This window comes from Ceratotherium simum, chromosome 2, assembly GCF_057802395.1.
Source record: "Ceratotherium simum simum isolate JZ-2026a chromosome 2, ASM5780239v1, whole genome shotgun sequence".
NCBI classification, from domain to species: Eukaryota; Metazoa; Chordata; class Mammalia; order Perissodactyla; family Rhinocerotidae; genus Ceratotherium; species Ceratotherium simum.
In genome coordinates this window covers 1679105-1705649 of record NC_141901.1, presented here as the reverse complement: position 1 = coordinate 1705649, position 26545 = coordinate 1679105, and the positions used below count along the sequence as shown (strand labels likewise).

General features: G+C 56.8%; 1 protein-coding gene across 3 annotated transcripts; it reads right to left on the bottom strand.

Annotated features, from left to right (window-relative positions):
• Positions 1 to 21: 21 nt before the first annotated feature.
• Positions 22 to 22782, bottom strand: CNTN2 (contactin 2). Of its 3 annotated transcripts, XM_004425126.3 has the most exons (22): positions 22636 to 22782; positions 18198 to 18342; positions 17890 to 18065; positions 17649 to 17744; positions 17031 to 17240; positions 16678 to 16777; positions 15237 to 15412; positions 14694 to 14830; positions 14079 to 14208; positions 12512 to 12662; positions 12263 to 12390; positions 11753 to 11928; positions 11125 to 11245; positions 10445 to 10603; positions 9819 to 9968; positions 7086 to 7156; positions 6507 to 6741; positions 6065 to 6177; positions 4647 to 4833; positions 4185 to 4297; positions 3539 to 3707; positions 22 to 3123 (listed from the first exon to the last, which is right to left on the bottom strand). In XM_004425126.3, the coding sequence occupies exons 1-22, from the start codon at positions 22703 to 22705 to the stop codon at positions 3014 to 3016; spliced, it is 3123 nt and encodes a 1040-aa protein (XP_004425183.1). In that variant the 5' UTR covers positions 22706 to 22782; the 3' UTR covers positions 22 to 3013. The 3 variants fall into 3 exon arrangements, with proteins under 3 accessions (XP_004425183.1, XP_087293163.1, XP_087293176.1); XM_087437037.1 differs by lacking the exon at positions 22 to 3123 and having other exon boundaries at positions 3205 to 3707; XM_087437050.1 differs by lacking the exons at positions 22 to 3123; positions 17890 to 18065; positions 22636 to 22782 and having other exon boundaries at positions 3205 to 3707.
• Between the last annotated feature and the right edge of the window lie 3763 nt (positions 22783 to 26545).

Sequence of the window (26545 nt, the reverse complement as noted above, 5' to 3'; positions counted from 1 at the left end):
AAGAAAAAGACCCCCCCACCCCATGGCCCTCCTGTTCCCTGGCACCATCTGGATCATTTGATGCCCTGGATGAAAGTAGATAACCTGACCTTGCTGAGCCCCGAGGCTTCATCTGGAGAGCTGAGGGCCCCACAGTGGTGTCTGTCAGCTGTCTCTGTCCTTAGTCCTCAAGGCACTTATTGCCTACTAGGCTGTGGGGTAAAGTACTTGTTGGTGGCTGTCCCCCTTGCCTCTGGGGCTTAGTGTGTGGGGGAGGAGAGATCCAGAATCAAGTCATGACCGCAATAGGGGCCAGCCCCACTCTCAACTCCCTCAGCCCAACTGAGCAGAGAAGATGAAAACTCGAGGCCCCTTGGACAGGAAGGGCCTCTGAGAAACCGTCTGACTCGTCTGCTCTCATGCGGCTCCTGCACAGGCTGCCCCAACAAGAGGCTATTCGATTTTATAAGCTTGTGTGTCCTCAGGTCACCTACTCGCTTAGTAAACCTAGTCAGGACTCTACCTGAAGTCTCAGGCTGCAGGAACATCCTTTCTAGTGTAGTTCTCCGTCTCCAAAGCAAGTTGTACCTGCACAGTGGTTAGGTTTTCCTGGGGCTGAGTTTTCCTAGTTAAAAACCCTTCTGGGGCTTCCCAGCAGGTCTGCCTTCCTCCCCTTTGCTAATGGGCCTCATTAGAACTAAGACACTTAGTTGGGAATATCTTTTGCCTCAAGCAAGCTTAGAGACTGCAGCCTCCAGCTGCACTGGTCAGGGGTCCTGTGCCAGCCCAGCTCATCCCTCGGCCGGCATCTAGAGACCTGTCCCCCTGCTGCCCTGCCACAGCCCAAGGCAGCGGGGAAAGAATCAGGTCAACTTTGGAAGGAGGTTTCTTACTTTCAGCATTCCCTTGCTGATAGAACTGGGCAAGGCCAAATCACAGCCCTGGGGGACCAGGATGGATGTTAGGGCAAGTTTTGGGGTCGCTGTAATGGGAGCATAGCTGAGCTGAGCCTCCAGCACCTTGTGTGGGGGATGGATGGGAGCAGGTGAGGAGGATTTGATCACATGCCTCCAGGGAAGCAGTCCTGGGTGGGGGCAGGTGGTGGGGGCAGCGGTGGCGGGGAGAAGGGGTGTGAGCTTACATTTTTAAAAAATTGTAGTGGGTAAACATCAACATAAACCTGCCCAGGAAAATAGAGCAGGACTTAAAAGTTTAAAAAAGCATAACAAAATAGAGCTCTAACTGTAAACTGTAGAAACCAGGCTCAGGGGGCCTGGATGCCTGTCCTGCTGCTCCTGGGGGTGAAGGGCCACCTGTCAGGGCACAGGCTTTGGGGTTTCCTGCTTGTGTCGCCACTGCTGCCTGGATTTGGGGAATCCCTGTCCTTCCTTGGCCTCTTCTTGGAGCAAGGGTGAGGGGAACAGGGGGCTTCAAGCCAGCCCTGCATATTGAAGCAACAGCAAGCGTTGGGCTCAGAAGGCAAAGAAGGACTGGGTGTCTCCTGGAGTCTGCCCAGGCCTTGGGCTGGGACCCAGGCATGCCGATCACCCCATGATCCCCACCTGAACATCTTGAAGCAGAGTTTTCATAGCCCACTGCCCTTCCTAACCATCTCCTTATCCAGGCCGTAGCCATTCAGCACTGCCCCTTCCTCTGGATAGACAAAGAGCCAGGGACAGGAAGATAGGAGACTGAGTTCTTATCCTAGCCCTGTCACTGACAGGCTGTGCGACCTTGGGAAGTCCCTAACCCTTTGGACCTCAGTCTCCTCCTCTAGAAAGTGAGGGGCTTGGACAAGTTGAGCTCTAAAGCCTCTTCCAGCTCTGAGGTTCTGTGACTGGTAACATACGCAGAGCGCAAGATAGGACGTCCCATTTATTAACCTTGGTTTCTTCTGGGAGTGCACAAGAGCAGTCCGAGGCAGCCTGGGGACAGGTCTCACCAGGTAGTGCAAGGTATTCCTGGGAGCAGGCAGGGCCACATTGATCCTCTGCCCTTCTCAGAAGACTCTTGACTCCAAGACTCAGGGTTAGTGCCACGTTGCTCTCTGAGACTTGAGTGAGTCAGTGCTGGGAGAGTGGAGTCCTGGGGCCTGAAGGCCAAGCTGGAGGAAGAGGGTGGGAGCGCGACCCCCATCTCCTGTCTCCTGCCCAAACCCTGGAGGGTCTGTGCAGGGTGGGTCTTGGTGGGGTGGGGGACCTCCCCAAGACAAGCCCTTTAGTCACCCAGCCTCCTGTAGTGGCGTCTGTTACTGTGGTGTAACAAGGTTGGGTTGGCAGTGTTGGCTAAGAAGGCAATATCACCTGGATTGTGACTGTGCCTCGGGCCAAGTCTGGTGGCCCTTTCCACCAGGCGTCCACGCTTTTTAGCTCCCACCTCCAGCAGTTTGGAGTGTCACCCCCAAAGCTGATGAGGCTCAGGCTCCTGGCCTCAGATATCAGGGCGCTGGTTCTCAGCCTCCTGGGCAGGTGCAGGGCCTCCAGGGAGTCATCGAGGGTGTCAGGGTTCAGCTGTGCTGTCCCTCAAGAGGAGGAAGTAGGAGAGTCCTTGGTCCCAGGGTTCGGCCCTCTCCTTAGATGGAGAATGTTGATGTTTATGGCGTCTACTGCAGCCCATTCGTGTCCAGTGTTCCTGCCGGGCCTAGGACTCTGCTCTCAGGGGTAGAGTCCATCTGCGGTCCCAGAGCGCCATCTGCGGATGTGCAGATCCATGTTGAAAACCCCCTTCTTCCTAGAGGCCTGTTCCTTCCATCTGGGCACCCTAGAGGGCCCATAGGGTTCAGTATCATCATGGAAGTTACTGCTTGGTGCCTCCTGATTTAAAGAAAAAAAATCCTCTCATGGGTTCTATCCTGTGGCCGAATGTGAAATATCCTACCTCCTACGAAAAGGGCACTATTTAAAGTGGGTATTTAAAACCAGCCATTCTCAGGCACAGAATGGGCCACCTCGGCATCAGGAAGGGACCGGGGCCAGCTGGCTGTGTCCATCGGAGGTGGGTGTCCAGCTGTGGTGGAGAGGGAGGGGCGCCGAGATCAGAGCTCCAGGTAGCCTATGAGGATCAGCATCGCCACAGAGTGGGAGAGGATGGTGCCGGCATGTGGGGCTGGGCAACCTGCCGAGTTCTCCACCATCATGCTTGTGCCTGGAACCAGCAGGCAGAAATGGGGGCTGAGTCAGCTGAGCCTGGGACCCGCCCGGCCCCGCCCCTCCCTCAGGACAGGATCCAGACCCTTCCTAGGGAGACTCACAGAGGGCAGTTTTAGGACTGTAGGACTGGGAGGTCTTCTCAGCCCTGCTCTGACCTTCGATTTTGCTGGTCCTCAGCCTCCCCTCGACCCTGTACCCCCTGAAAAGAGCATACCCACCTCCCGGCCCTCAGGGATGTTTGGGGAGTCGGGGAGGAGCGGGGCCAAGGGCAGTCCAAGGTCCCTGCCTGCCTTCCCCATTCCCCCTGGGGTCTGGCTGGTTTGGGGTTGTCTTGGGTGGAAATGATTCCTTCATCGTGCATGTGGGTGGCCCCTGACACTCCTGGGGGACGAGGTGAAGGAAGGCAGCACCTCCATTCCTCACAATGTGGACTTCTGCTGGGATCCCATCCCCTCCAGGCCCTGTGGTCCGAATCTGCACCAGGGCATGGCCGATGTCTTCAGGAACTGCAATTTCTATCCAGTTCTTGCTGGTGAGGTGAAGGGTGGGAGTTGGGTGTAAGTCATTCTGGTACAGCATCTGTGGGAAAGAAGTTAGCAAGATGGAGTTCACTGACCCCAGGGCCGATCCTTCTCTCTTCCCCAGCTCTAGGCCGTGGGAGGAACCCCTACAGTTCCGGGCCCTCGAGGTCCTGCCTCCTCACCCCTCGTTTTCCATTGCCCGGGCTCTTAACAAGTTCCTCATTGGTGGTAGGAAAGCTTGCAAGCAGCTGAACTGTTTCTGCAGACTCATTAGGCTCACAGGACCCCCAGACTTCACCCAGTCCATCACTGCCCCATGAACCCTGCCTTTTTGCAGTGACACCATCTGCCCATTTTATAGTCGCTTCTCCAAGCTACCTGGAGAGCCATTCATGTATTTCGTGCCTCTCACCATCACAGACTCTGTGCTTGTGTCTAACTCAGATCCCTCTTGCTATAAAGGCAGCTCCCTTGTGTTCACTGGAGATGCTGGCCTGCTCCTCACTGCTTACTGCCTGATTGATCCCTTGCTTACCTTATAGCCAGTGACTGCAGACTCATTTCGGAAGGGGACCACAGGGTCCCACTTAATACTAAGATTGGAACTTGAGAAAGTCCAGGAGATGTTGCCAGGAGGTCTCCGTGGAGCTGCCGGAGGAGGGAGAAAGTTGGGGAGACTTCCAAATGCTTCCTCACCACCCACCCCTTGCCTTTAGCCAGCCTTTGTCTACAGGTCTGCCCACGGCATTACACCCAGAGCATCCTGTCACAGCTGCCTAAGAAACACACCCCATGAAATCCGAAGGTTGGAGAAGAGAGAGGCACTTCAAGAGGCCATGAATTCCACTCCCTTATTTTCATTAGGCTCGCTGCCTTGTTTTGTCCAGTCCAGGGCTTATGGGCCAGAGCATTTGTCTTACCGCTGGGGAAAGAGTGAACCCAGAGGCACTCCCCTCCTCCCCGAACACCTCCCCCAACCCCAGGCGGACAGACTCACGGGGCTTCATGGTGGTGGCATTGGCGGGAGGGCTGGCCGGCCCAGTGCCTGCCCGGTTGTAGGCCCGCACCGTCACGTGGTACTTGGTGCTGGGGTGCAGGCCAGTGACTCGGGCACTGGTATCTAGCCCTGCTGTCCTCACTCGGTCAGCGGCAGCTTCCTTGTCCCCAGCTTTCCAGTAGCGGATCTGAAGGGGGAGGGGTACCCTAGGGTCAGTGGTCAAACCCAGGACCTCAGGGCTACCCTGACCCTGGCCCTGACCACCGACGTTCTGTTCCTCTGCTGCTCACTCTGGTCCTTGTGACTCAGTCTCAGGTCTCAGAACCTGGACACCAGACCATGAGCTCCAAGACAGCAAGGACAAGTCAGTGTGAGTCGCTGCTGCCTTCTTGATGCCCTGCCGAGTGCCCAGTCCAAGGAAGTGCTCAATACTGGGCTGAAGGAGGGAGCGAGTGAGTGGGCAGGTGCTCCATGGGCAGGGGGCGGGCACAGACTCAACCTGGTGGTGGCCTGCTGGAAGCCAACCCTATTAACTGAGGGCATCCAGTGAGGCTCCGCTAAAGGATAGGAGATGCCTATTTGTACCAGCAAATCAGTCCCTGGACCCCCAGCAGACTTATGCTGGCTGTCCAACAAATGCAAACCCATTTTAATATTAAGACCTGCTAAATATGCTTCCAAATCAAGGGGAGAGTTTGAGTTATCTCCTCACTGGGGCTTGCCTCACTATTGTGCTTAAGCCCAGAGCTGACTCTCCTGGAATGGAATTTACAACCTCACTAGTCCCCACTGATGATTCTCCCTCGGGCAATGACATTTCTTGCTTTTCCTTCTTTCCCTTCCTCTTGCTCCCTCTCTCTCTCCAGCTAATCCACAGTACCCCAGTGTGGAGTCACTGATGGGCCCAGGGCCCCCCCACTGGGGACAGGACTGCTCTCTGGTATTCTCTGAGGGTGGCAGGCTAACCAGGCTCTGACATGAGAGTGGGAGGCCATGCCGCTTCCAGAACCCACTCCTCCTCCCCCGGGGGCTCCCGTGGCTTCCAGAACCTACTCCCCGCCCCCCCCACCCCCAGCTCCCGAGTTTCCAGAACCTGCTCCTCCTCCTCCTGGGGCTCCTGTACCTTCTAGAACCCACTCCTCTCCCCCCCACACCCCCGGGGGCTCCTGCAGCTTCCAGTGGGGCTCTAGCCAAGCATTTACTTCAAGGCTGTCTGCTGGTCAGTCTTCTCCACTGGGCAGCAGCCTTAGGGTCTTAGCTAAGTAAGGTTGTCCACAGTGCTGCATACACTGGGCGCTGTTTGCCAAGTCAGTGAATCAGTGATCCCAGGAGGAAAGGTTAATGAGCTGTGAGGCACCCCTACCTAGCCTTGAGGCCCCAGCATCCCTTCCTCTCCCAGGCCCCCAGTCAGTACTCACCTCGTACCCCAGGAGAATACCATTCATGTTCTGCTGCACGGGTTCCCAGGTCACGTTCATCTCTGAGGATGAGACCCCCTTGGCCCAGACCTTGGTAGGGGCCACCCTGGGCTCTGGGGACCAAAAAAGTATGGGTTTGGGTTCCCAGGGCCTCCCTGTGTCCTACAGAGCTGCTGCCAACCCGGACAACCCTTGCTTAGGACGGGAGAGAGTCCAGGTCCAGGATGAAGTCAGGGGGGAGGTCTCAGAGCATCCCCCAGGCCCACTTGTATTCCCAGACATCCTCTCTCCTCCGTGCCCCAGGCCTGAGGGGCAGACAAGGTAGCCAGTGGCTTAGGACCCGGGTGTCCTCTCCCCCACTATGGTGGAACTGAGCAGGGGTGTGAGGAGCACAGACAAGTCGCTGCGGTAGGGACGCGTGGTGGGCCCAGGGGCGGCCCACCTTCCTCAGCCGAGTACACCAGCGCAGTGAGGCTCTCGGGCCCGTCCCCACGGCGGTTGTAGCTGCGGATCTTGACCTCAAAGGGCGTGTAGGGCCGGACGCTGTCGTTGCTGTAGACGAAGTACTGGGCGTCGGCGCCGGGCACCCGGGCGGTCTGCCAGCCAGCACTGCCCTGCCTGCGGAAGGACAGCAGGTAGCCGAAGCCGTCTCCGTTCTGGTACTCCCGAGACACAGGCTGAGGGGCAAGAGCGTGGCATGGGCCAAGGGCTGAGGGTGCATTCCCTACCCATCCTCCAGCCCCATCCAGCCTCCCCCAGAGGGGCTGCCCAGGACGCGTGTGCCTGCAGTGGTTTTGTCCTGCATGGGTGCAAGGGCAGGGGTGTCGGGGGAAGGACGCTGTCTGCTCTTGAGTGGGGGCTGTGTAGTAGCTCCGCCTGGGTCCTCTGCATGCTGCTCCAGCCCAGAGATAAGTCAGGATGGGGGCTGGGGGCCAGGACTTGTCGTGTCGTGTCTGTCCCGTGTCCCCCCTGCCCCCCCGAGAGCTGGAGGTGTATTTCTGCCTCTGTCCCTGCAGCTTACCGTCCAGTTGACGATGAGCTCTCCGGGGGCTCCACCACCTCCGCTGAGTCCTGAGGGTGCCACTGAGGGGGCTGTCAGAGCCAAGGGACACAGATGAGGCTTGTTAATGCACAGTGAAGGAACAGAAGTCCCAAGCCTGTGCCTGTAAAGCATCCTAGGACGGGGACACCCCTTCAAATGGGCCCTGGTGTTATCCTCCAACAGTACCTCTGGACGTGGGCTCTGCAGTTAGGCAGACCTGAGGTGAAATCCCTCCTCTGCCACTTACTAGCTGTGTTTCCCTAGGCGAGTTCCTTAACCTCTCTGAGCCTCTGATTCCCCTCTCCATAAGATGCAGATAAGGTTTCTCTCAAAGGGCTAGAAGAAGAATAAAATTAAACCAGACAGTGGCTAGCAGATATACATAGATAGTAGATACTCCGTAAAGGATAGTGTCCTCTTTCTCCTGTTGGTTTAAACTAAATAACAGAGACCAACTCCATTTTGCTTTACATTAAGGGGAATAAATAATCCAGACTGCAATTAATGCAAAAAGCATTTCCTGTGGGTTGCAGGGTTTTTTATTTTTTTTTTTCTTTTTGCGGCAGATTTAATTTCCTAATTGTCTCTAGAATTCAACAAGACTGATATTAAAACAAGAATGCGTTTAATTAGATCACGAAGCTTGGCAGAGGGTAACTTGGCTGAGGGTCAAAATCTTTCTGCAGAGAATCCAGCAGCTGGAGACTTCTCACTTGGTTCTGGTGACGATAGCTGATAATTTGCAAGGGGCACATAAACACATTGCCCATTTGATCCTGTGAGGAGGGCGTCATTATCACTCTGAAAAGGGTGGAAAGACTAAGCCCAGAGCTGTTAAGTGACTTGCCTAAAGTCACACAGCTAATAAATGGCACAGCTCGAATTTGAACTCTGATTTCAAAGCCCATCATCTTTCCTCTGCCTCATAGCTGTCTTTGTGCTCATCAACTCTCGGGATACTAAAATGAAGGAGACCACTCCTCATTCTGACTCTCCAAGAAGTTCAGTCAAAGAAAGTGCTCCTTCTGGAATTCCTTACTCAGGAGAGGTACCACTTAAAAATGTTGAACGATTACAGAAAGAGCCCAGAGATTCAGCCCGGGACATATAGGAAACCATGTTTAAGAGATCACCAGGGGCAGGCCCCATGGCTTAGCGGTTAAGTGCGTGCGCTCTGCTGCTGGCAGCCTGGGTTCGGATCCCGGGCGCGCACTGATGCACCGCTTCTCCAGCGATGCTGAGGCTGCGTCCCACATACAGCAACTAGAAGGATGTACAGCTATGACATACAACTATCTACTGGGGCTTTGGGGGGACAAAATAAAAATAAATAAAATCTTTAAGAGATCACCAGACGGCTGAACCTCACTACAACTCCAGCGGGGCAAGCCTAGTGGGCAGGGAAGGGGAGGCAAGGTCTTAATTCCACGCTGCCGGTCTCAGGCTCCCGGGGCCTTTGTTCTGAGTCTCCCCTGTGAAAGGCTCAGAGGGTGGGCAGGGCCTCTCAGCAGATGCTGGCCGGGGCATGTGCCACCCCGTCTCCTGGGTTCTCACCTCCCCTTCCTTCCCCACTCAGGTTCTGACACCCACATGCCCTTCAGGGAGGTCCTGGGCAGATTATCCATTCCTCCTGCTCCCCAAGAAGCCATCTAAGGAAGGACTTGGAGATATTGCTGCTTCCACCCCCTGCACAGCACACGTGCACACACGTGCACACATACACACACATGTCTTCCTCATGAGCTGATTTCTGCAGCTCATGCCCTTCCAGAGGGGACATCCATCCGCCCACCACCCTATGGTCCTGGGTTCAAGTCCAGGCTTGGCCAGTGTGACCCCTTCTCCACACTTTGGTTTTTCTATTTTTTTAAATTAAAATTTTTGTTTTGAGGGGGCCGGCCCAGTGGCGTAGTGGTTAAGTGTGCACACTCTGCTTCGGTGGCCCGGGGTTCACAGGTTTGGATCCCAGGTGCAGACCTGCGCACCGCTTATCAAGCCCTGCTGTGGGGCCAGCAGGGTGGCGCAAGCAGTTAAGCGTGCACTCTCTGCTGCAGCAGCCCAGGGTTCGCAGGTTCAGATCCCGTGTGTGCACCGATGCACTGCTTGTCAAGCCATGCTGTGGCGGTGTCCCATATAAAGTAGAGGAAGATGGGCACGGATGTTAGCCCAGGGCCAATCTTCCTCAGGAAAAAAAAAAAAAGGAGGATTGACATCGGATGTTAGCTCAGGGCTGATCTCCCCTCCCCGGCCAAAAAAAAAAGCCATGCTGTGGCAGGCGTCCCATGTATAAAGTGGAGGAAGATGGGCACGGATGGTAGCCCAGGGCCAGTCTTCTTCAGCAAAAACAGAAGGATTGGCCACAGATGTTAGCCCAGGGCTGATCTTCCTCATACATACACACACACACACACACACACACACACACACACAATTTCTGTTTTGAGATCATTGTGGATTCACATGCAGTTGTACGGTTGGCCCATTTTTTAAGCGAGGGGTTTGGACTGGATGGTTCTTGCAGCCCTGGCAGGCTGTGGCCAGGGCATACTGTGTTGTGCAGTGCAGAGGCCTGCCGTGACTGTGTTCCTTTCGGAGCTGCTTTGTTAGAGAGTCTGAAGCCTGGCGAGCAGGGCTGGAACTTGGGGTTCCCTTTAAGGAAGCTAGGGTCTGTGCCTTGATGTTACTTCTCTCTGGGACACCCAGGACTCTGACCTGCTTCCTGGGTCCGGATTTTGCTGGAGGGCCCACTGGGCTCCCCAGTGCCCAGGATGTTGCTGGCTAAGACACGGAACTCGTAGTCCATCCAGGGTGTGAGGCCCAGCACCTGGGCGGTCTCGGTGTTGCCCTCGATGTTGGCGGGATCTGCAAGGCAGCAGGGAGTCAGTGTCCTGGCCTACATTTATTGGTCTGGATGGAAAGGACAGGGACTGGGCCTGGGTCGCCTCTTTGTACCCCACCCATTGTGGTGCCTCCCGTATACTAAGAGCTCAGTGCCTTGTTCAGAAAGGATCTGAAAACCAGTCGACTTCCCGCCTTCAGCCTTTGCCGGTGCCGTGTGCACCCTACCCCGTCGGGATGCTTTCATTGCCCCAGCTGTAGTCCTGCCAAAGCTTCAAGGGCACAGACTGAGTGCCTCTTCCTCCAACTCGGTCCCCACTCTCCTGCTGCCCTGTGATCACCATCTCCCCAGCTGGCCTGGGAGCTTCCTGCAGACCGAGGGCCTAAGCTTGTCCCTCTTTGAAGCTCCGGGCTCAGTCCCACACTCGGACCTCTGACCCTCCACCCCGGCACATACCCAGGCCTTATCAGTACTGACTCGGGTGGGGCCTCACACTTACTGGTCCGAACCTGCTTCCACTTCCCTGCAGGTGGAGTGCGAGCTTGCAGGCTGTACTTGGCAATGGGACTGTGGTTGTCGAAGCCACGGCTCCAGCTGAGCTGGACAGTGGTGTCACCGATGTTCCTCACCACCACGCCTCCCGGGGGACCCGGCGGGCCTGCACCAAGAGGTTGGAGCACAGTGGGTCAGAATGGGGCAGCGTCAAATTTGAGCCAACCTCCTCCAGGCTGGCTTGGGCTGATGCAGTACCAAGAAGGGGCAGCAGAGGGCGCAGCAAACACACCCGGGTGGGAGGGCAAGAAATGGGGGCAGTGGGTAGCAAATGGGGGGTTGTGAGGTGGGAGGGATGTGTCCAAGCCTGGAAGGGTCACAGAGGCCCTCAGAGGGATGTGTATAGCTTTCCAGCAGTAGACTCTGAAAACTTCTGGCCTCAGCAAAGTTCTTCAGTCTTGGGATGTGTTTGGGAGTGGAGTTTTAAAATTTTGGCTTTGGAGGGAGAATACCCTATTCATTTAGGACCTGCGAAGAACCACGAGATAAGTTCAGCTCAGTGGACTTATGCCAGAAGCCCTTCCCTGCAGCTTGCAGGGTGAGGGGGCAGTTAGGGAGTGAAGGTCAGAATAGCCCAGCTGGGCTCTGAAGGAGTCGGGGTGGGATGGGGGTGGGAAACCTCATCACCTCGGACCAGGACCGTGGCTTCCTTGGACGCACTGTCCACCACCGTCTGAGCCACACATGTGTACTTCCCACCGTGGCGCAGCTGGGCGTTCAGGATGGTCAGATCCCCAACCGTCTCCTTCTGCACACAGGGGACAGGAAGGGCAGGTCAGAGGAAGCGGCTCTGCCTAGTGCAGTGAGCCATGAGACACAAGGCGGGCTCAGAGCCCTGCTCCATTATGTCCGCGGCCCCCGCTGCCTCTCAGTGTTCCTGTCTGTTCAATGGGAGGGATCAGCTCCCCCCACTTAGTACCACCGGGGACTGAACAAGTTTGTCACAGAAGACAGTCAACGGTGGTCCAAGTCAGTGACGTCATTGCACTGGGGGGCAGGACAACAAGAATAGTAGTGGGCAGTGAGTCTTGCGGGGTACCCAGAATTCCAGGTTTGTCCCTCGCCCTCTCCTAAGTGCATGGACTTCAGGTGGGATCCAGGGAACTGCTGAATCCAAGGAGGAGCTTGCCATGCATGGCATTCCTGAGGGAATGGGGAAAGGCTTTGGGGGGTGGGATGATGGTTAAGATATCTTGGGTCCCCTGTCTTATCCAGAGTAGAGAGGGGCCCTGGGTGCTCTGGTCTCAGGCCTTACCACACTGGCCCTCCGGTAGTGACCCCCGGGCTTATCGAAGTCGATGGGGAAGTCGTCCAGGGTCCAGATGAAGGTGAGGTCCATGGTGGGGTCGTGGGAGGCATGGCACTGCAAGGTCAGGTTGTCTCCCAAGTTGATGTCGGCACTCGATGGGGCTAGCGTGATCTTGGTCCCATCTGCCAAGAAAAACAAGGCCCTGGGTGGTTGGGGGAGGAATAGGCCCAGGCAGGGGCAGCAGGGCAGATGAGACGGTTTGTCCTAAGCCCAGGAAGGAGAAGAGGCAGCGTGGCCAACAGCAGCCTGACGTCTCTGCCGCCCCACGAATGCGTGGGAGCGGGGCAGGACTAGATTCTGGATGGGGCGAGGTGGTGGTCCCAAGTGAAACCAAATCCTGAGGTAGCCTCAAAGCCAAGCTAGGAGGAATGTGGGAACACAAGAGCAGGATGGCAAGGAGGGATGACACCCCATGGTGGCCAAGCCCACCAACCTCAGCTGGACCACAGCCCTTACCTCGCACAGACAGGACGCCTGTGCTGTTAGCTTTGCCCATGAAATTCTCAGCAAAGCAGGTGTATTTGCCTTCATCTGACCGACTGATGTTTCTTATGATCAAGGTGCCATCCGGGGTTACAGTCACTCTGTAGCGAGGACAGAGCAGATCTAGCCAGCCCAAGGACACACTGTAGTCCTGGGAAGGGGACTCGCCTCCAAGGAGAATGAAAGGGAGCAGGACTTGCTCAGGTGGAGTGCGGGTTGTACCTGCTGCTGTTGACCAGAATCTCAGTGCCTTTGCTCCAGAGCACCACGGCCTTGGGAGCTGCCCGGGGCTGACAGGGGATAACAACCTCTCCCCCGCGGGCCGCCGGGATCAGACGCCTGACGGGATTCAGCCTGAAGTCGGGGGCCAGTGCTGGAAGGAAAGGGGAACGTCTCACAGTCACCCAGGGAATCGCAACAGTACCTGGTGCCCTTGATTGAGACGTCACCTGGCTCCGTACTGAGCATCTGAGGGACCCTGCACGGCCAGTCCCTGAGTGACTCCGAGCAGCACCACGTCCAGCATGCATCCAGGAGCCAGCCCCTCCACACCACCTCACTGCCACCATGCTGGTCCAAGCCACCACATCTCCTGCTGGACTCTCGAAAAGCCCCCTGATAGGTCTTCCTATTTCTGCACTTTCTTTCTACAGTCTCTTCTCCACCCAGCAGTCAGGAATATCTTTTTCAAAATGGAAATCAGGCACTCAGAATGAAGTCCAGTGCTCGTAAGGGATCACAACTAAGTCCTCTCCTCTCCAATCACATCTCACTCCACTCTCTCCCACTCATTACGCTCCAATCACCTGGGCCATTTTTTGTCCTTTGAAGATGCCATGCTTTTTCCTGCCTCAGGACCTTTGCACTTGCCCTACATTTGCTTGGAAATCCCATAGACCTTCACATGGCTGGCTCCTTCTTAACACTCAGGTCACATCCCAAATGTGACTTCCTCAGAGAGGTCTTCCCTGATCGTCCTTGTCTAGCTGCCCACCTGACCCCATCACTCAACTGGATTTTCTTTATACTGTATTTTTTGTAATAAGCTGTCTGAAATTATCTTATTTAATTACTTGATTTTGTGTTTCTTTGCCTCCCTCTCTCCACTGGATTGTAAGATACTTGAAGGCAGAGCCTTTATCTTTCGTGTTCACTCCTTAGGAGGAGGTGTTGAATGAATATTGGTTGAATGAATGAATGAATGAGTCTTAGTTAAGCCTCACTACAATGAGGTAGGTGTCGTTGTGTCCATTTCACAGATGAGGAAACTGCGGCTCCACAAGCTTGTCACACAACGAAAAGTACCAGCCGGCGTGGGCCTTTCCTGGGCACACGTGATGTGGTGAGCGGATCCTTATCCTTTCCCTCTGTCGTCTCCTCTAGTCCTCACAACAGCCGTGTGAGGGCAGGACTCTCATCGCCCACATTTTAAATCAAGAGACTGAGACACAGAGAGATTAAGTAACTTTCCAAAGGTCACATCGCTGAAGGGGCTGGGTTAAACACAAATCTAATAGTTCTGTTTTCCAGTGACTTCTGCCACCTTTTTTCACTGCAGCAAACATTTACTTTGTCTGTGCCGGACATGGAACAAGCCAGAGACGCTGTCCTCAGGGAGTTCTCCACCTAGTGTCTCATCTCCCTTCTCAAATCCCTGAGTTGCACTCGGAAGCTGTCAGGAAACTAAGGGAAACCCCGAGGATGCGTTTGTGTGTTTGGAAACGCTGCAGCGCAGAACGAAAGGCCGCTTTGTGCCCCGGGGCTGCTCCTGCCTCCCCGGGCCCCTTACCTTGCACGACCAGCTCAGCGCTGGCGTAGATGGTGCCATGCTTGTTCTCTGCCACACACTGGTACATGCCCGAGTCCTCCAGGCTCAGCTTGGAGAACCGCAGGTCCCCGGCCAGCACCTCTACCCGGCTCTGTGGAGAGGAGCCCGGCCCAGGTCGGGCAGGGGGATCAGGGCCACCGGAGGACCAGGCTGAAGGGGCAAACTGGACTGGGTGCAGGGGGTACTGAGGCTGCCACTCCCCCCAGGAGGGGACTCATATGCCCAGTCCTATCTCAGGGCTGCCTGGAATCCTAGGACTCGGAGACTCCCCAGACCTCCCCGCACAGCAGCACACTGAAGCCAGAGGGGCGAGGAGCCCCATTCAGGACCACGTAGTGTTTCTGTGGCTGAGTGGTGCCTGGGCCTAGGTCTCTGGACCCTCCAGTTGGGACTCTATCCAGTCGACCAGCCTGTGGCCTTGTGACTCTGGAATGGAAAAAAGCACCTAAACCACACTATGGCACCCAGGGTGCCAGGCCCAGAGGGCCTGCCAGTGGTGCAGGGGGAGTCTGAGGGGTGAGGGAACCAGGTGAGCAGAGGACAGTGGCATATGGGAGGAAGCCCCAAGTCTCCTACCCCAGAGACCAGGGGCTCCCCGTTCCGCAGCCAGCGCACTGCGGGCCGGGGCTTGCCGGCAGCTGCGCAGCCCCACCGAAGGTTGGAGCCAATGTCAGCCTCCGTGTCTGAGATCACCTTGAGCCACTCTGGCTGAGCTGTGGGGAGCAAGAGAAAGAAAAGCTGGAGACGAGCTGGGAGGACCTCCAGCTCCTTAAAGGGGCCGGAAGGGCAGGACTGCAGTTCCTGTTCTAGACAGCAGAGGGTGCCAGCAGCACTCCGGGACAGGGTTAGGGAGAAGCAGGCTCCAGAAAGTGGGCAATTTGTGCCTGTGCCAGTGGCTGTTTTAGTGGCTTAAGTCATTGTAAAGCCTTCCGTGTGCTTTCTGCAACCCCGACTGGAGCTCTGAGCTGGCCACAGCGTTAGCCTCTTCTGGCCCCACATCCAGTGCATCCTGGGGCAAGAAGGCTGAAGCAAGGGGCTTCGCAGTCTCCTCCCTGACTTTGGGGTCTGCCTCCAGGGATGGGGCAAAGGCATGGGGAGAGGGTGTCCCCAGGTCTGTACCCTGCACAATGATGCGGCCCTGGACCGTGTCACGTCCCTTGGAGTTCTCTGCCTCACACTCGTAGGTGCCCTCGTCCTCAAAGCTGACGCTGGGGATCTGCAGGGTGGGCTCCGCTGTGGCCCACTGTGGGGACAAGGAGCCATCCACTTTGCGCCACTTGATCCGAGGGACAGGGCTGGCAGAGAAGACAAAGCCAGAAGAGGTGGGCTGAGCTAGGCAGACTCCCCTGTGCCTACAGCTCCTCACAGAGATGCTGGGCAGGTGGGGATGGGGAGGAGGGCAGGGGACCCCAGGCCTGGGAAGGCACAGAGGGAGAGAGGCAAGGAGGGAGGGAGGGGCCTCTCCCAGGTGGCTCTGAGCACAGGCAGGGAATGGGCAGGAAGTGGGGCTCCCCTCCTCTCTTCTCCTTGCAACAATCGTGACCCTGATGAGGCTGGTCTTCTGTGTGGTCCAAACTCTGAGGCTGGCTTACCCTCCCCACCCCACCCCGCGCTGGCCACCCCGCCGCTTCTGGGCTTGCCCTCCTTGGCAGAGCCTGTGACCTGGGTCTTTATGGGTCCCCCTCCTCTCTCCCCAACCGGGCCTTGCCTCTAATCCCCAAAGGGTCTTCAGTTGTTAGTAATCTGTGTGCTAACATGGACTGAGGTGTCAGTGAGTCCTAAAGAGTTAATATATTACCCTTCCATGTGCTTTAAATGTGGGTTTTCTGGAAGCCCAATAACTTTTCACAAAGCAGGGGCATCCTGGGTAACCGCAGGGGGCATTTGAGGGAAGAGGGGACCGGTGTACAAACCACGCTCTTTCATCCACTCTACAGACATTTATGAAGTACTCGCTATCTGCTTAGCCCTGCTCCTGGGAATCCTTCTTCTGGGAGAGCAAGATTTCTATTGTCATCTTTTAGGAGGTAACGGTTAGCATCCATAGAACATTCACCGAATGCCAGGCACTGTTCTAAGCACTTTACAGGTATTAACTCACTTAATCCTCATAACAACCCTGTGAGGTAGGTACTATTATCACCATGTACAAATATGAAAACTGAGGCACAGAGAGTTAAATAGTTTACTCAACATCTCCTAGCCAGCAAGTGACAGAGCTGGGATTTGAACCAGGCAGGCTGGGTTGGGGTCTGTACACTGTGCTATCTGCCTTCAGCCTGGGGTGTTGCATAAGCTGTCTGAGCCTGTCATGCATTGCTGGGGGGACCGAGTGACCCAACATGTGTCACTTGGCATGCGTGATGCCTCCCCCAAGAGTTAGTGCTCAGGGAGTGGTGGTCACTACCCGCTGTGGGTCCAGCACTCTGCTAGACCCTGTGAGGGGCACCTGGATGATTGAGCGCTGACCCTGCCTGCCCTCTCCCTGAGGTCACCCATGCCCCTGAGGGGCTCTGAGAGGCAATGCCCTGGCCTGCTCCTTCCCTCCTCCACCACCTACTTCCCAAAGGCGAAGCACTCCAGGGTGACCTGCTGGCCCACCAGCGCGTAGGTCTCTGCTGGGAACCGGGCCTTGATGCTGGGTGCAAACAGCCTGGTATCTGTGGAGAGAGGGGTTTTGCAGATCAGATGCCAGTGATCCAGGTCAGGTGCTCCCGTGCTTTGGATCTCAGCACTACCCTGAGCCGATTCTGTCTTGACTCCCTTTCCCCTTGGGGGCCTGGGGTGGGAGCAGGAAGACCCAGACGTCCAGGCCCCAGACCCTATGCCCCGAGAGCTCTTCACAACCTCCGTGGGAAAAACCTCTTTCCTAACGCCCAGCTCCCTCCTTCCCGCCATATCTGTGACTCTGACCTTCGGCAGCTAGGTTGAGCTGAGCGAACTTGCTGAAGACGCTCTTGGTGGAGAAGTCCATGTGGCTGGTGGCCAGGCAAGAGTAGTTGCCCAGGTCCGAGGCATTGGTCCGGGCAATGTACAGGTTCCCCGTGGTCTGGGACACAAAGTGACGCCCGTCCGTCGGGATGAAGTTGGGGAACTCGTTGAGGAGCCAGCGGTAGGACAAGCCTAGGATGTGGGGAGTTTGAAGAAACCAGGGGGTGCTGGGCTAATGGGGCCACTCTGGGTGGGACCCAAACATGCTGGCAGGGATCTGTAGACCCTTTCCTGAGATCCTCCTATGCTCTGAACTGGGGCTGAGGGGAGACCTAGAGAGAAGATGCGACTTTATTCCGGCCCTCGGGGGGGGTGCTGTCTGATGGGGAAGCAGCCTCTGCCCTCAGGGACCACCCAGTCTGAAGCGGGGAGGCAGGGCACAGAGCTGGAAAATGACAGCCCAATGAAGGACACACAAGATCATTTAGAGTTAGGGACGGGGGTCAGTGCTTCCAAGGCTCACTCACAGTCCCTCCTCTGCTGAGCGGCTGGAAGCCCCACCCGTGCCCGCTCTCTACCTGTGGCCCGGTCCCAACTCACCTGGATAGTGGGCTGGTGGGTTACAGGGCAACATCACACCCCAGCCTTCGTGGGTCTTCACGGGGTCTCGCTCCTCCTTGGAGAACTCCTGCAGAACTGGGGTGAAGACCGGGCACTCAGGCACCGTCCTCCAAGGCTGGGGCCCCTCCCTGTGGGAAGTAGTCACCTGCCCTTTCTGGACACTTTCTCCAGCCCCTCTCTTCCCCTCCCCCAAAGTGTCCTGGCACCCCATGGGTCTCACAGCCGAAGCGGAGGACAGCCTCCCTGCTGACGACGGTGCCCACTGGGTTGGAGGCCAGGCACTGGTAGACGCCGGCATCCTGTGCCTTGGAGGGGTTCATGATGACCAGGTTGCCTCCCACCAGCTGGTGGCGGGAACCTGCCTCCAGCTTCATCTCGGTGCCATTCATCTTCCACCTGCAGCAGGGGCGGAGGAGGGACCCTCCCGAGTCCTGCCCGGCTGGACCCAGCCTGGCGACAGGGCTGACGCGAGGGAAAACATAACGGCGGCCCAGGCCTCCTGGCACCCACTGGTGGGGGAGGTCTTACCTGTAGGTGGCAGGAGGGCTGGCCCGGGCGCGGCATGCCAGCGTCACCTTCTCCTCTGTGGACTCCTCTGGGAATAGCAGACCGAGCGGCTGGTCTTCAAAGACGGGCCCAAACGTGGCTGGGGATCCCCGGGCCGAGCTCCGAGCTGCAGATGGGGGACACCACCAGAGGCCTCAGGGCCTGGGGCAGCTGCGGCCCGGCCTCTAGGGCAGTGCTGTCCAACAGAACTTTCTGCTCTGATGGAAAAGTTCCCTTTTCTGCACTGTCCAGTACAGTAGCCACTAGCCACTAGCTAACAAGCCCTTGAAATGTGGCTAGCGCGGCTGAGGAACAAAATTTTTAATTTTATTTAATTTTAATTAATTACAATTTAAATTTCAATAGATTGGGCAGGCCCCATCTGGTCAAGTTCGTTCAGTCACTCACCCATCCTACACTCAGGTATTGAGCACCTGCTGTACACCTGGCACTGGGCTAGAGACTATGTTGCAAAAATGAATAAGACACAGACCCTCTTCCTCAAGGAGCCTGCAGTCCAGGGAGGGGACAGAAAACCGATAGTACAAGGTAGTGAGAGCCACAACAGCAGTGCAGGGTCAAGGTGCAGGGCCTCAGCGTGGAGGCAGGTGACCCTGTCGGGGGCTGTCAGGGGGCCTCTCGGAGGAGCTGATCTGCAGGATGAGATGGGCCTTGAAGGACGCATGCGAATCACGGGCTAGAAAGGCGAGAGAGGATGTGTGTCCCTGGAGCCTGATGCTCCTTCCGGGCCAGCGGAAGGTGCCCCGGCTTGGGCCTCTGATCAGCTCTTATGAGCCCTTCTGAGGCTCGTGTGTCCACCTGTGAAACAGGAAAAACACGACTCACCCTGCAGGGCCTGCGGGAGGGTCCAGCCTGGCACAGGGCACGTGCTCAGCATATGTCAGCTGGCCCTGAGAGGGGCTGGGCTGGGGAAGGAGGCCTGTATGGTGGGTGGAGGGTGTGCAGGTTGCTTTGGGGGCATTTTTATAAAATTCCAGTATGACAATTAAAGACAGAGAGGCCCAGAAAAGGGACTGACTTGCCCATGGTCACAGGGCAAGTCTGTGGCACACGCTGGTCTAGACCTTGGTCTGTGAATTTGCTGAGCCAGTGGGTGTCACACGTGCAAATGGAGTTCTCATGCCTGGCGCTCCGGGGGCAGATGCCTCTCTCTTCATGCACGTTGTCCGGCCTCACCAGGGCAGGGGACACCAGGGCACTGAGGGTGGTGTTTCACGCCTGCCCTTCCACAGGGGTGGGGAGGGGGCTCTATTTGCTGATTCGTGGGGCGGGCACACTGTGCCTTTGTGGTGTCAAGCAGGGGCCAGGCCACCCCTAATTGGCTCCTACCCCTCAATGCAGCTGATTCAGGCCCTCCTTTGTGGGTCGTGAAGGGTGGGATCCCCATTAACCAATTAGTGCCTCCTTTCTCGGCGCATCTGGCTGTCAGCCCTATTCCAGGGGTAGGGAGGGGCCCCATGCTGCAGCTGAGGCGCAGCCCTGGACCCCTGGGAGTGAGGGCAGCTGTTAAGCAGCTCTCAGAGTGAGGAAGGAGACAGGGCTCCCTGAAATGGCATCCCCCACCCCCTCCCACCACCCATCGCTATCCCTCACTGTCGCCACAGGCCTCGGAGACGGCGGCGGCATCCTCTGGGCTGGGGAGCCCAGCTTAATCCCAAGTTAATGATGGTGGTGGAGGGTAGGGACCCTTGCCCCAGCTGGGACTGCCGGGAGGGGGTGGGGGGAGGCCAGGCTGGTGGGAACCACCTTGCACAATAGCAGCTTCCAGTAACTCTGTCTAGATGATGGGGGGTGGTTGAGTGGTCCTGGGGCACACTGATGCTTTAAGACTTGCTTTCTTCCTGAAAAAGCTTTCTCTCCTCTACACTCAGCCACGTACATACCCTCACCCCAGTATCCACATATGCACACCTCCACACCTGTCACCTATGCACACTTCCCTACGTGCACACGCACATCACACACAACACACACCTAAGCTACTCCAGTAGTCGATACACTGATTTACACACACATTGTTCCCATGCACACACAGCTATGAATGTCCATGTATATTATTTATATGTATCCCTGCATTCATAGTGATAAAAACAGGTGCTGTTTATTGAGTGCTTACTCTTTATCGGACATCATGCTCCGTATTTCCTTCTTGTAACCTCTTTACAAGAGAGGTACTGCCATTTTCTTATTTGACTAATGCAGAAACTGAGACTTAGGAAGGTTGAATAATTTGCCCCAAATCATCCAGCACGGAGCAGATCTAGGGGTTTGGACCCTGGCCAGCCTCACCCCACAGCAAACGTCCTTAACCACAGTGTCAAGTGATTCTTGACCTCAGTTTCCCATCAGAACCCCCAGAAGCCCTGTTCCATCCCAGAGGTACTGAATCAGGATCTCTAGGAGTGAGGCCGAGGAATCCAGATATTTTTAAATGCCTCATGGGCATTCTGTAGGGCAGCCGGGTTGAGAGCCATTGCACCAGGCTGTAAAGCTTTCTGTACACATCCGTCAGCCCCCAATTGTAGCACCACCTCCATGCAACTCACTCACATCTCCACCCTCTCAAACATCCACAGACACACCCTTACTCAGCCCACACCTTCCTCTGAAGCTACACACACACACACACACGCACGCACACACACAACCGTGCACGTGCGCGCGCACACACGCTCCCAGGCAAAGCCACCCCTCCTTGCTGTCCTTGTCCCACACCCTCTCTGATTCTCTCCTGATTCCCTGTCCTGGCCACTCTGCTCCCTAGACACAGGCATCAGGAAACTTGCAGAGGGAGGGGATTGGAGAGATGAGATGGGGAGGGGAATCCTTGCTGCCTTTCCTTGCACAAGGTGCCAGGAGTTGAAAGCTACATCCCCAGGGTAGGTTAGCAAGGAGAGCCAAGAGCGGCCCTCCTTCCTGGAAGGAGTGGGAACAAGGGAAGGGATGTCCACTCCTGTCTCTGGAGCTCTGGGGTGTGGCAGACCAGGTCCGCTCTCCCTTGGCCTTCCTGCCTGTCTGGTGTCAGGACCCTGGAGGCTGCCCGTACCCCTTGCCTCAGATGATGCAGTCCTGGACTGAGTGGTCCCTGAGGGAAGGCAGTGCTGAGGAGCCTGGGCAGCGCTCCTCTGTCCTCTCTGCCTGGGGGTCTCCTGCTCGTGCAGCCTGGGCTCCCCACCCCAGCAGCTCCCCCGACCTGGTGGTCCGTGGCAGAGGGGCTAGGCCTGGGGGTGGGGGGCTGCAGGGCCTCCTTCGCCCTCAGGGTCAGCCCTGTTTCCCAGCAGCCTCACTGACTTGGTTGCAGGGCTGGGAGGCAGTCAGGACATAACGAGAACATCTGAAAGGGTGCCAGTGGAGTCCTTCCCTGGTAGGACGAGGAAGTTAAAACGTGCTGGCTGCAGCCTGCAGGGGTGTGGCGTGGGGAGGTGGAGTCTGGGGCGGCTAGAACTCCAGAAGGACAGTGGAGGATGGGTACTGCTTCTCCATGGAGATCTTTAAGGAGAAAAGAAACATCTGTGGATCTGGGCTGGGGTCAGGGCAGGGAGGCTGAGTGGTGGTCCCAGCAGGCCCCTCAGCCACAGTGGGCAGCGAGGGATGCCTGCAGCTTGGGGACAGGCTGCGTCTCCGGCAACTCCTTCTCGGCACGCTCTCAAAGTCCAGCTCGCCTGGGCGTCGGCCTGCACTGCCCTCTTCTCCATGGCCTCCTCCTCCCTCCTGCCACCGCGCAGCGCCCCTGCATGAGAACTTTCGCACGAGAGACCCTCTTGACCTCCCTGGGCACCCCCCTGCCGCGTCTGCTCCTGGAGCCTGTTCCATCCACACTTAGTCTGCTTGCCAGGCTGTGGCATTGCCTGAGGAGCCGGCCCCGAGTTTTGCGGAACTGATCCCTGTCTCCTCATTCAGGGCACCCCAGAGCATACTGTCCAACAGAACCTCAAGTGACGTTGGAGATGTTCTGTGATCTCTGCTGTCCCATGTGGCTATCAGCCCTTGAAATGTGGCTAGAACAACTGAGGAACTAATTTTAAAATTTAATTTAATCTTAGTTTTAATGGGCCCGTGGCTATGGGCTCCCACACTGGGCCACACAGCCTTAGCGGCTGCGACTCTGGGCTGAGGTTGTGGAGATCTGGTGGTGCCGTAACCTTGCTGTGCGACCCAAGGCAAGCCACTCGCTGTCTTTGGATCACGCTTCTTTCACCTACAATTCCCTCTCCTCCTAACTTCAACGGGAAGGTAAGATCCACAAATGGGAAAATTTTAGCCAGGAAATGGCCTCAGAAACCTAAGTGCTACAGCAATGCAGAACCAGCAATTTCTGTAGTCATCACTGAAGTAATAGTAACCGTACAGCGGTGTAATTATCCCAGCTACTCTTCCAAGCCTAGAGGAGCCCTCTTACCTGGAGAGGAGACAAGGGCCAGGGCGAGCAGCAGCAGCAGGTGAGACTTCCTCTGGGCGGGTGTCCCCATGGTGGGCGTCTGGGCAGAGGTGGGGAGCGGAGGAGAGGAGCCTCAGCCCAGCAGTGGGGGAGTCTGGCTGGAGGCTGAAAAGGACCTAGGGAGGCAGAGGGATGGGAAGGACTCTGGGCTGAGGACGCCCCTCCCAGCTCCAGGCAGGTCTGGTCCTTTTACCTCGGCCTGGGGAGGGGCCAGAATTGCTCGAGCACTCATCCTCCCAGGGCCCCAGGGGAAGGGGCTTGGCCATTACCAAGGAGCTCTTCCCTGGGCTGAGTGCCTCCCACTGGCCCCCTGGGAGTCTGGCTCCGCCCTATACCCCCACTCCACCTCCTGCAGCCAGCAGGGTACTGCTCAGGAAGTGAAGCAGGGACTAATTGGGAAGGAAGAACCCATCTGCCTGCTCACCCAGTAATAGCTCTTGATGTAGGGGCCGTGCCTGGGTTTGGGGAATTAGCCCCATCTTCCTCTAGCAGTTGGGGGCACCTCTCCCCTGCTCCTCCCCGACACTGCCAGGGTGGGGGTAACGAGCCCCTGCGGGAGCTGTGTTAAGTCTCTCAGGACCAGCCTTGTTTGCCAGCAGTGAGGAGGGGTTTCACGGATCCATCTACTCCCTCGCCCCCCGGGGCCTGGGTAGACATTTATGTGGTGTGCATGATGGAGCCATAACCTTGGTCCCATGCGCAATGCTCCCCAACCAGAGGGGATGACGGGCCCAGACAGGGCTCAGAGACTTGGTTAAATCCTGGAGCTCCAGAGAACCTGTTCCCTGGGTGGGGGCCACTGAGGACAAGTCAGAGCCCCCTCCATCAGTGATCCTGAGAGGGGAGGGCAGGGCCAGTCTTCCCGTCGACTCCCCATCTTAGGCAGACTTTCTGAGTTCTGGGGGGAGTGTGGAATCTCAGGGGTTTGCTTCTCAGTTATTTGAGTGAGCCTGGGTCACTGGGCTCCACAGCTCCCTGTCAGAGTTGCCACAGGAGCCAGAAAGCCCAGCTGCAGACTCTGCTTCTCTGCCCTGCCTGCCTTCTTTGCAGAACCCTAAGGGCTTGGGGGAGGGGCTCCGGGGCTGGGGTAGAAGCCTGGCTGAGGGCTCTTCCACTAACTGGCTGCAAGCCCTGTGCCATCTCTGCATCTCAGTGTCCTTGTCTGTAAAATGGGTGCTCTCTAAAGTCGCTTCCAGCCTGAGACCGTGGTGCTCACAGTGCAGGGTGGCTGTGGGCCTGGGCATGCTGTCCCCTGGACGGGGGCAGGGGATGGAGAAGGCAGGGTGCAGGTGACCTAAGACTGCCCCTGGGGCCAGTGCAGGGTTTGAAGACCACCGCAAGCTCAGGATCTCCCTGTCTTCTTCACACTCCATTCCCTTGGAAGGAAAGGGTTCCCAAACCCCTTCGAACCTCAACACTCCATCACCGCACGACCTTTTCCTGCCTCCTCAACAGCCGCAGCTGGCACCTGAAGGAGCTGGGAGAGCGGGGAGAAGCGGCCCGGGCCTGTCAGGGAGGATGTGGGCGGAGCAGCTGGGTGTTGGGGTGGGGGAGCGGTGTTTAGACACGTGGCACTCCCTCACTGCCCCAACTCCAGCCTCATATCCACTTCCCTTTGTCAGGAAGGAGGCCTGGTGCCACCTCTCCTGACTACCTGCCCCTCCCCCCATCCTTGCCACTCTCAGTTCTAGACTTGAACCCAGAAATTCGGGATTTCAGCCCCTCTGACATCCCCCCAACACCCCCATCTCTGTGCCTTTGCTCGTGTGACTCCACTGCCCTGTTACACCCTTCCTCATCCTTCAAGGCCCTGCTCACCTCAGCCCTGCTAGGAAGCCCGTAAGATGCCCCTGTGTGCACAGTTAGAATTCAGCTCTGGCCTGGACCACCCCCTCGGTGCCCTGCCGTGGAGGCGCCTGGAGGCACGTCTGCCTCCGTCAGAAGGCTGTGAGCTCCCCAAGGGGAGGGGCCATGTCTCCTTCAGCTCAGTGTTGCCTGTGCCATGCAGAGAGCCTGGCGCAGAATGGCGTTGCATTTGACTGAGAACAGCTGTGATTATGTGCCTCCCGGAGCTGGTGGGCATACGATGTCACACTCACACCCACACTCACACGGGAGCTGCATATATGGCTGATGGGGCGTCCCAGTCTGCAGTGCTCCCTGGGGCAACCCCGGGGCACTCACACACTCACACACAAACTCGCACACCTCACTCTCTCAGATACACATGCACTCTCACAGACAAACTCCCGCTCTCTCTCTTACACACACTCTCACACGCACATACACTGTCTCTTACTCTCACACACTTTTGCACACACTCTCACACATCTTTGCATACACTCCCTGTCTCACACACACACTCAGGTCTCCAGGGTCAGCAGGGTGTTGGGTTATGGGAGAACCTGGCAGTATGTCCCTGGATGCTGCACAGACGCAGGGAGCTGTCCTCATGGCAGGGCCACCGGGGCCTGTGGACCATCACAGACTTCGGACTTGAGGGACAGGAGTTGGTGATAGTGACTTCATCTCCTAACAGCTGTGTGAGCGTGGACAAGTTATTCCCCCTGTGGAGCCAGTTTTCTCATCTGCAAAGTGGAGCTGGTGACTCACTTTATGGAGCTGTTCTGGGCGCTCAGTGAGGTGGTGGGGTGCTCTGCAATGGAAGTCTTGGGGCTGTTGGCCTTGCGGCTGCAGTGGGAATATGGGCATAGAGAGAGGATAGGGCTCCAGGCCCCGTGCCCACTTCATCCAGGGCAGCTCCACTTATATCTGCTTTATCTACTGGACTTGCCCACGAGGTTCCCTTTAAACAAAGGGTTCCGCAGCTCCAAAAAGTTTGAAAACGCCCCTTTGGTGCTGGTGTGCCATCTCCCAGAGTCTGGCACAGAGAAGGTGCTTAATCATCGTTTGCTTCCCCCTTTGTCTGCCTGCCAGTCCTAGGAGGTCAGTGAGGGGCTTAGGGTGCCGCTCTGGGGAGGAGCTTGGGCTCCAGGCACTTGTCCTGAGTGCGCCAGGGCAAAGCAGAGACCGATAGCCAGGGAGCTGTGGCCGGGACTGGAGACTCTGGGGCAGGAGTCTGTTGCTGCCCACCAGCCGTGCTGGCGAGAGCGGCGTGGGCATTTGTGTATGTGCGTGCATATATGTGATGTTTATATCTGTGTGTCAGGTCTATATGGCCCTGTGTATGTGTGTGGTCTGGTCTTTGTGTCTCTCTGTATGTGCGTGTGTCTGTGTACCTGTGTATGGGTATGTCTGGTCTTTATGTGTATGCCTGTGTGAGTGTGTGTGTGTGTGTGGGTCCCTGCCTGGCACAGGGTGTGAGGACCCAGCCCCTGCCTTGTTTCCCTGTGACCACTCACCTCCACCCCACAGTGGTCAGAATGATCTGTTCTCTCTCCTGCCATAGGTAATTACCGTACATCATGGATGATACAATCCCACTGCTTGTCCTAAACTTCAATTTAATTTAGGCTTTTATCAGTCACCTCTGGGCTCAAGGGCCCGGGGCACCCCCTGGGGACTGAGACCTGCAGCCTCAGAGGAGACATGGGTGGGGGAGGAGCTGGGATCGAGGAGCACCTGGGGTTGCCCTTGGAGAGAGACTGGTCAGCCCCATCACATGTACACTGAGCTCCGCTGTGTGCCAAGGCCTGTGTGAACACATGCACACACGCGTACACACACACGGAGTCTGGGTCAAAGGTTGGAGCTCATTGTCTCCCTGAAGGTGAGGCGGTTGGCATCCAGTCTTGCCCTGCAAATGTGTCCATCCCAGTATTTATTACCATGTGCCGGGCATTGTGCTAGGCACTAGGGAGACAGTAATAAAAATGCTGTCTTTGCAGAGCTCCCTGAGCAGCTGAGTGCA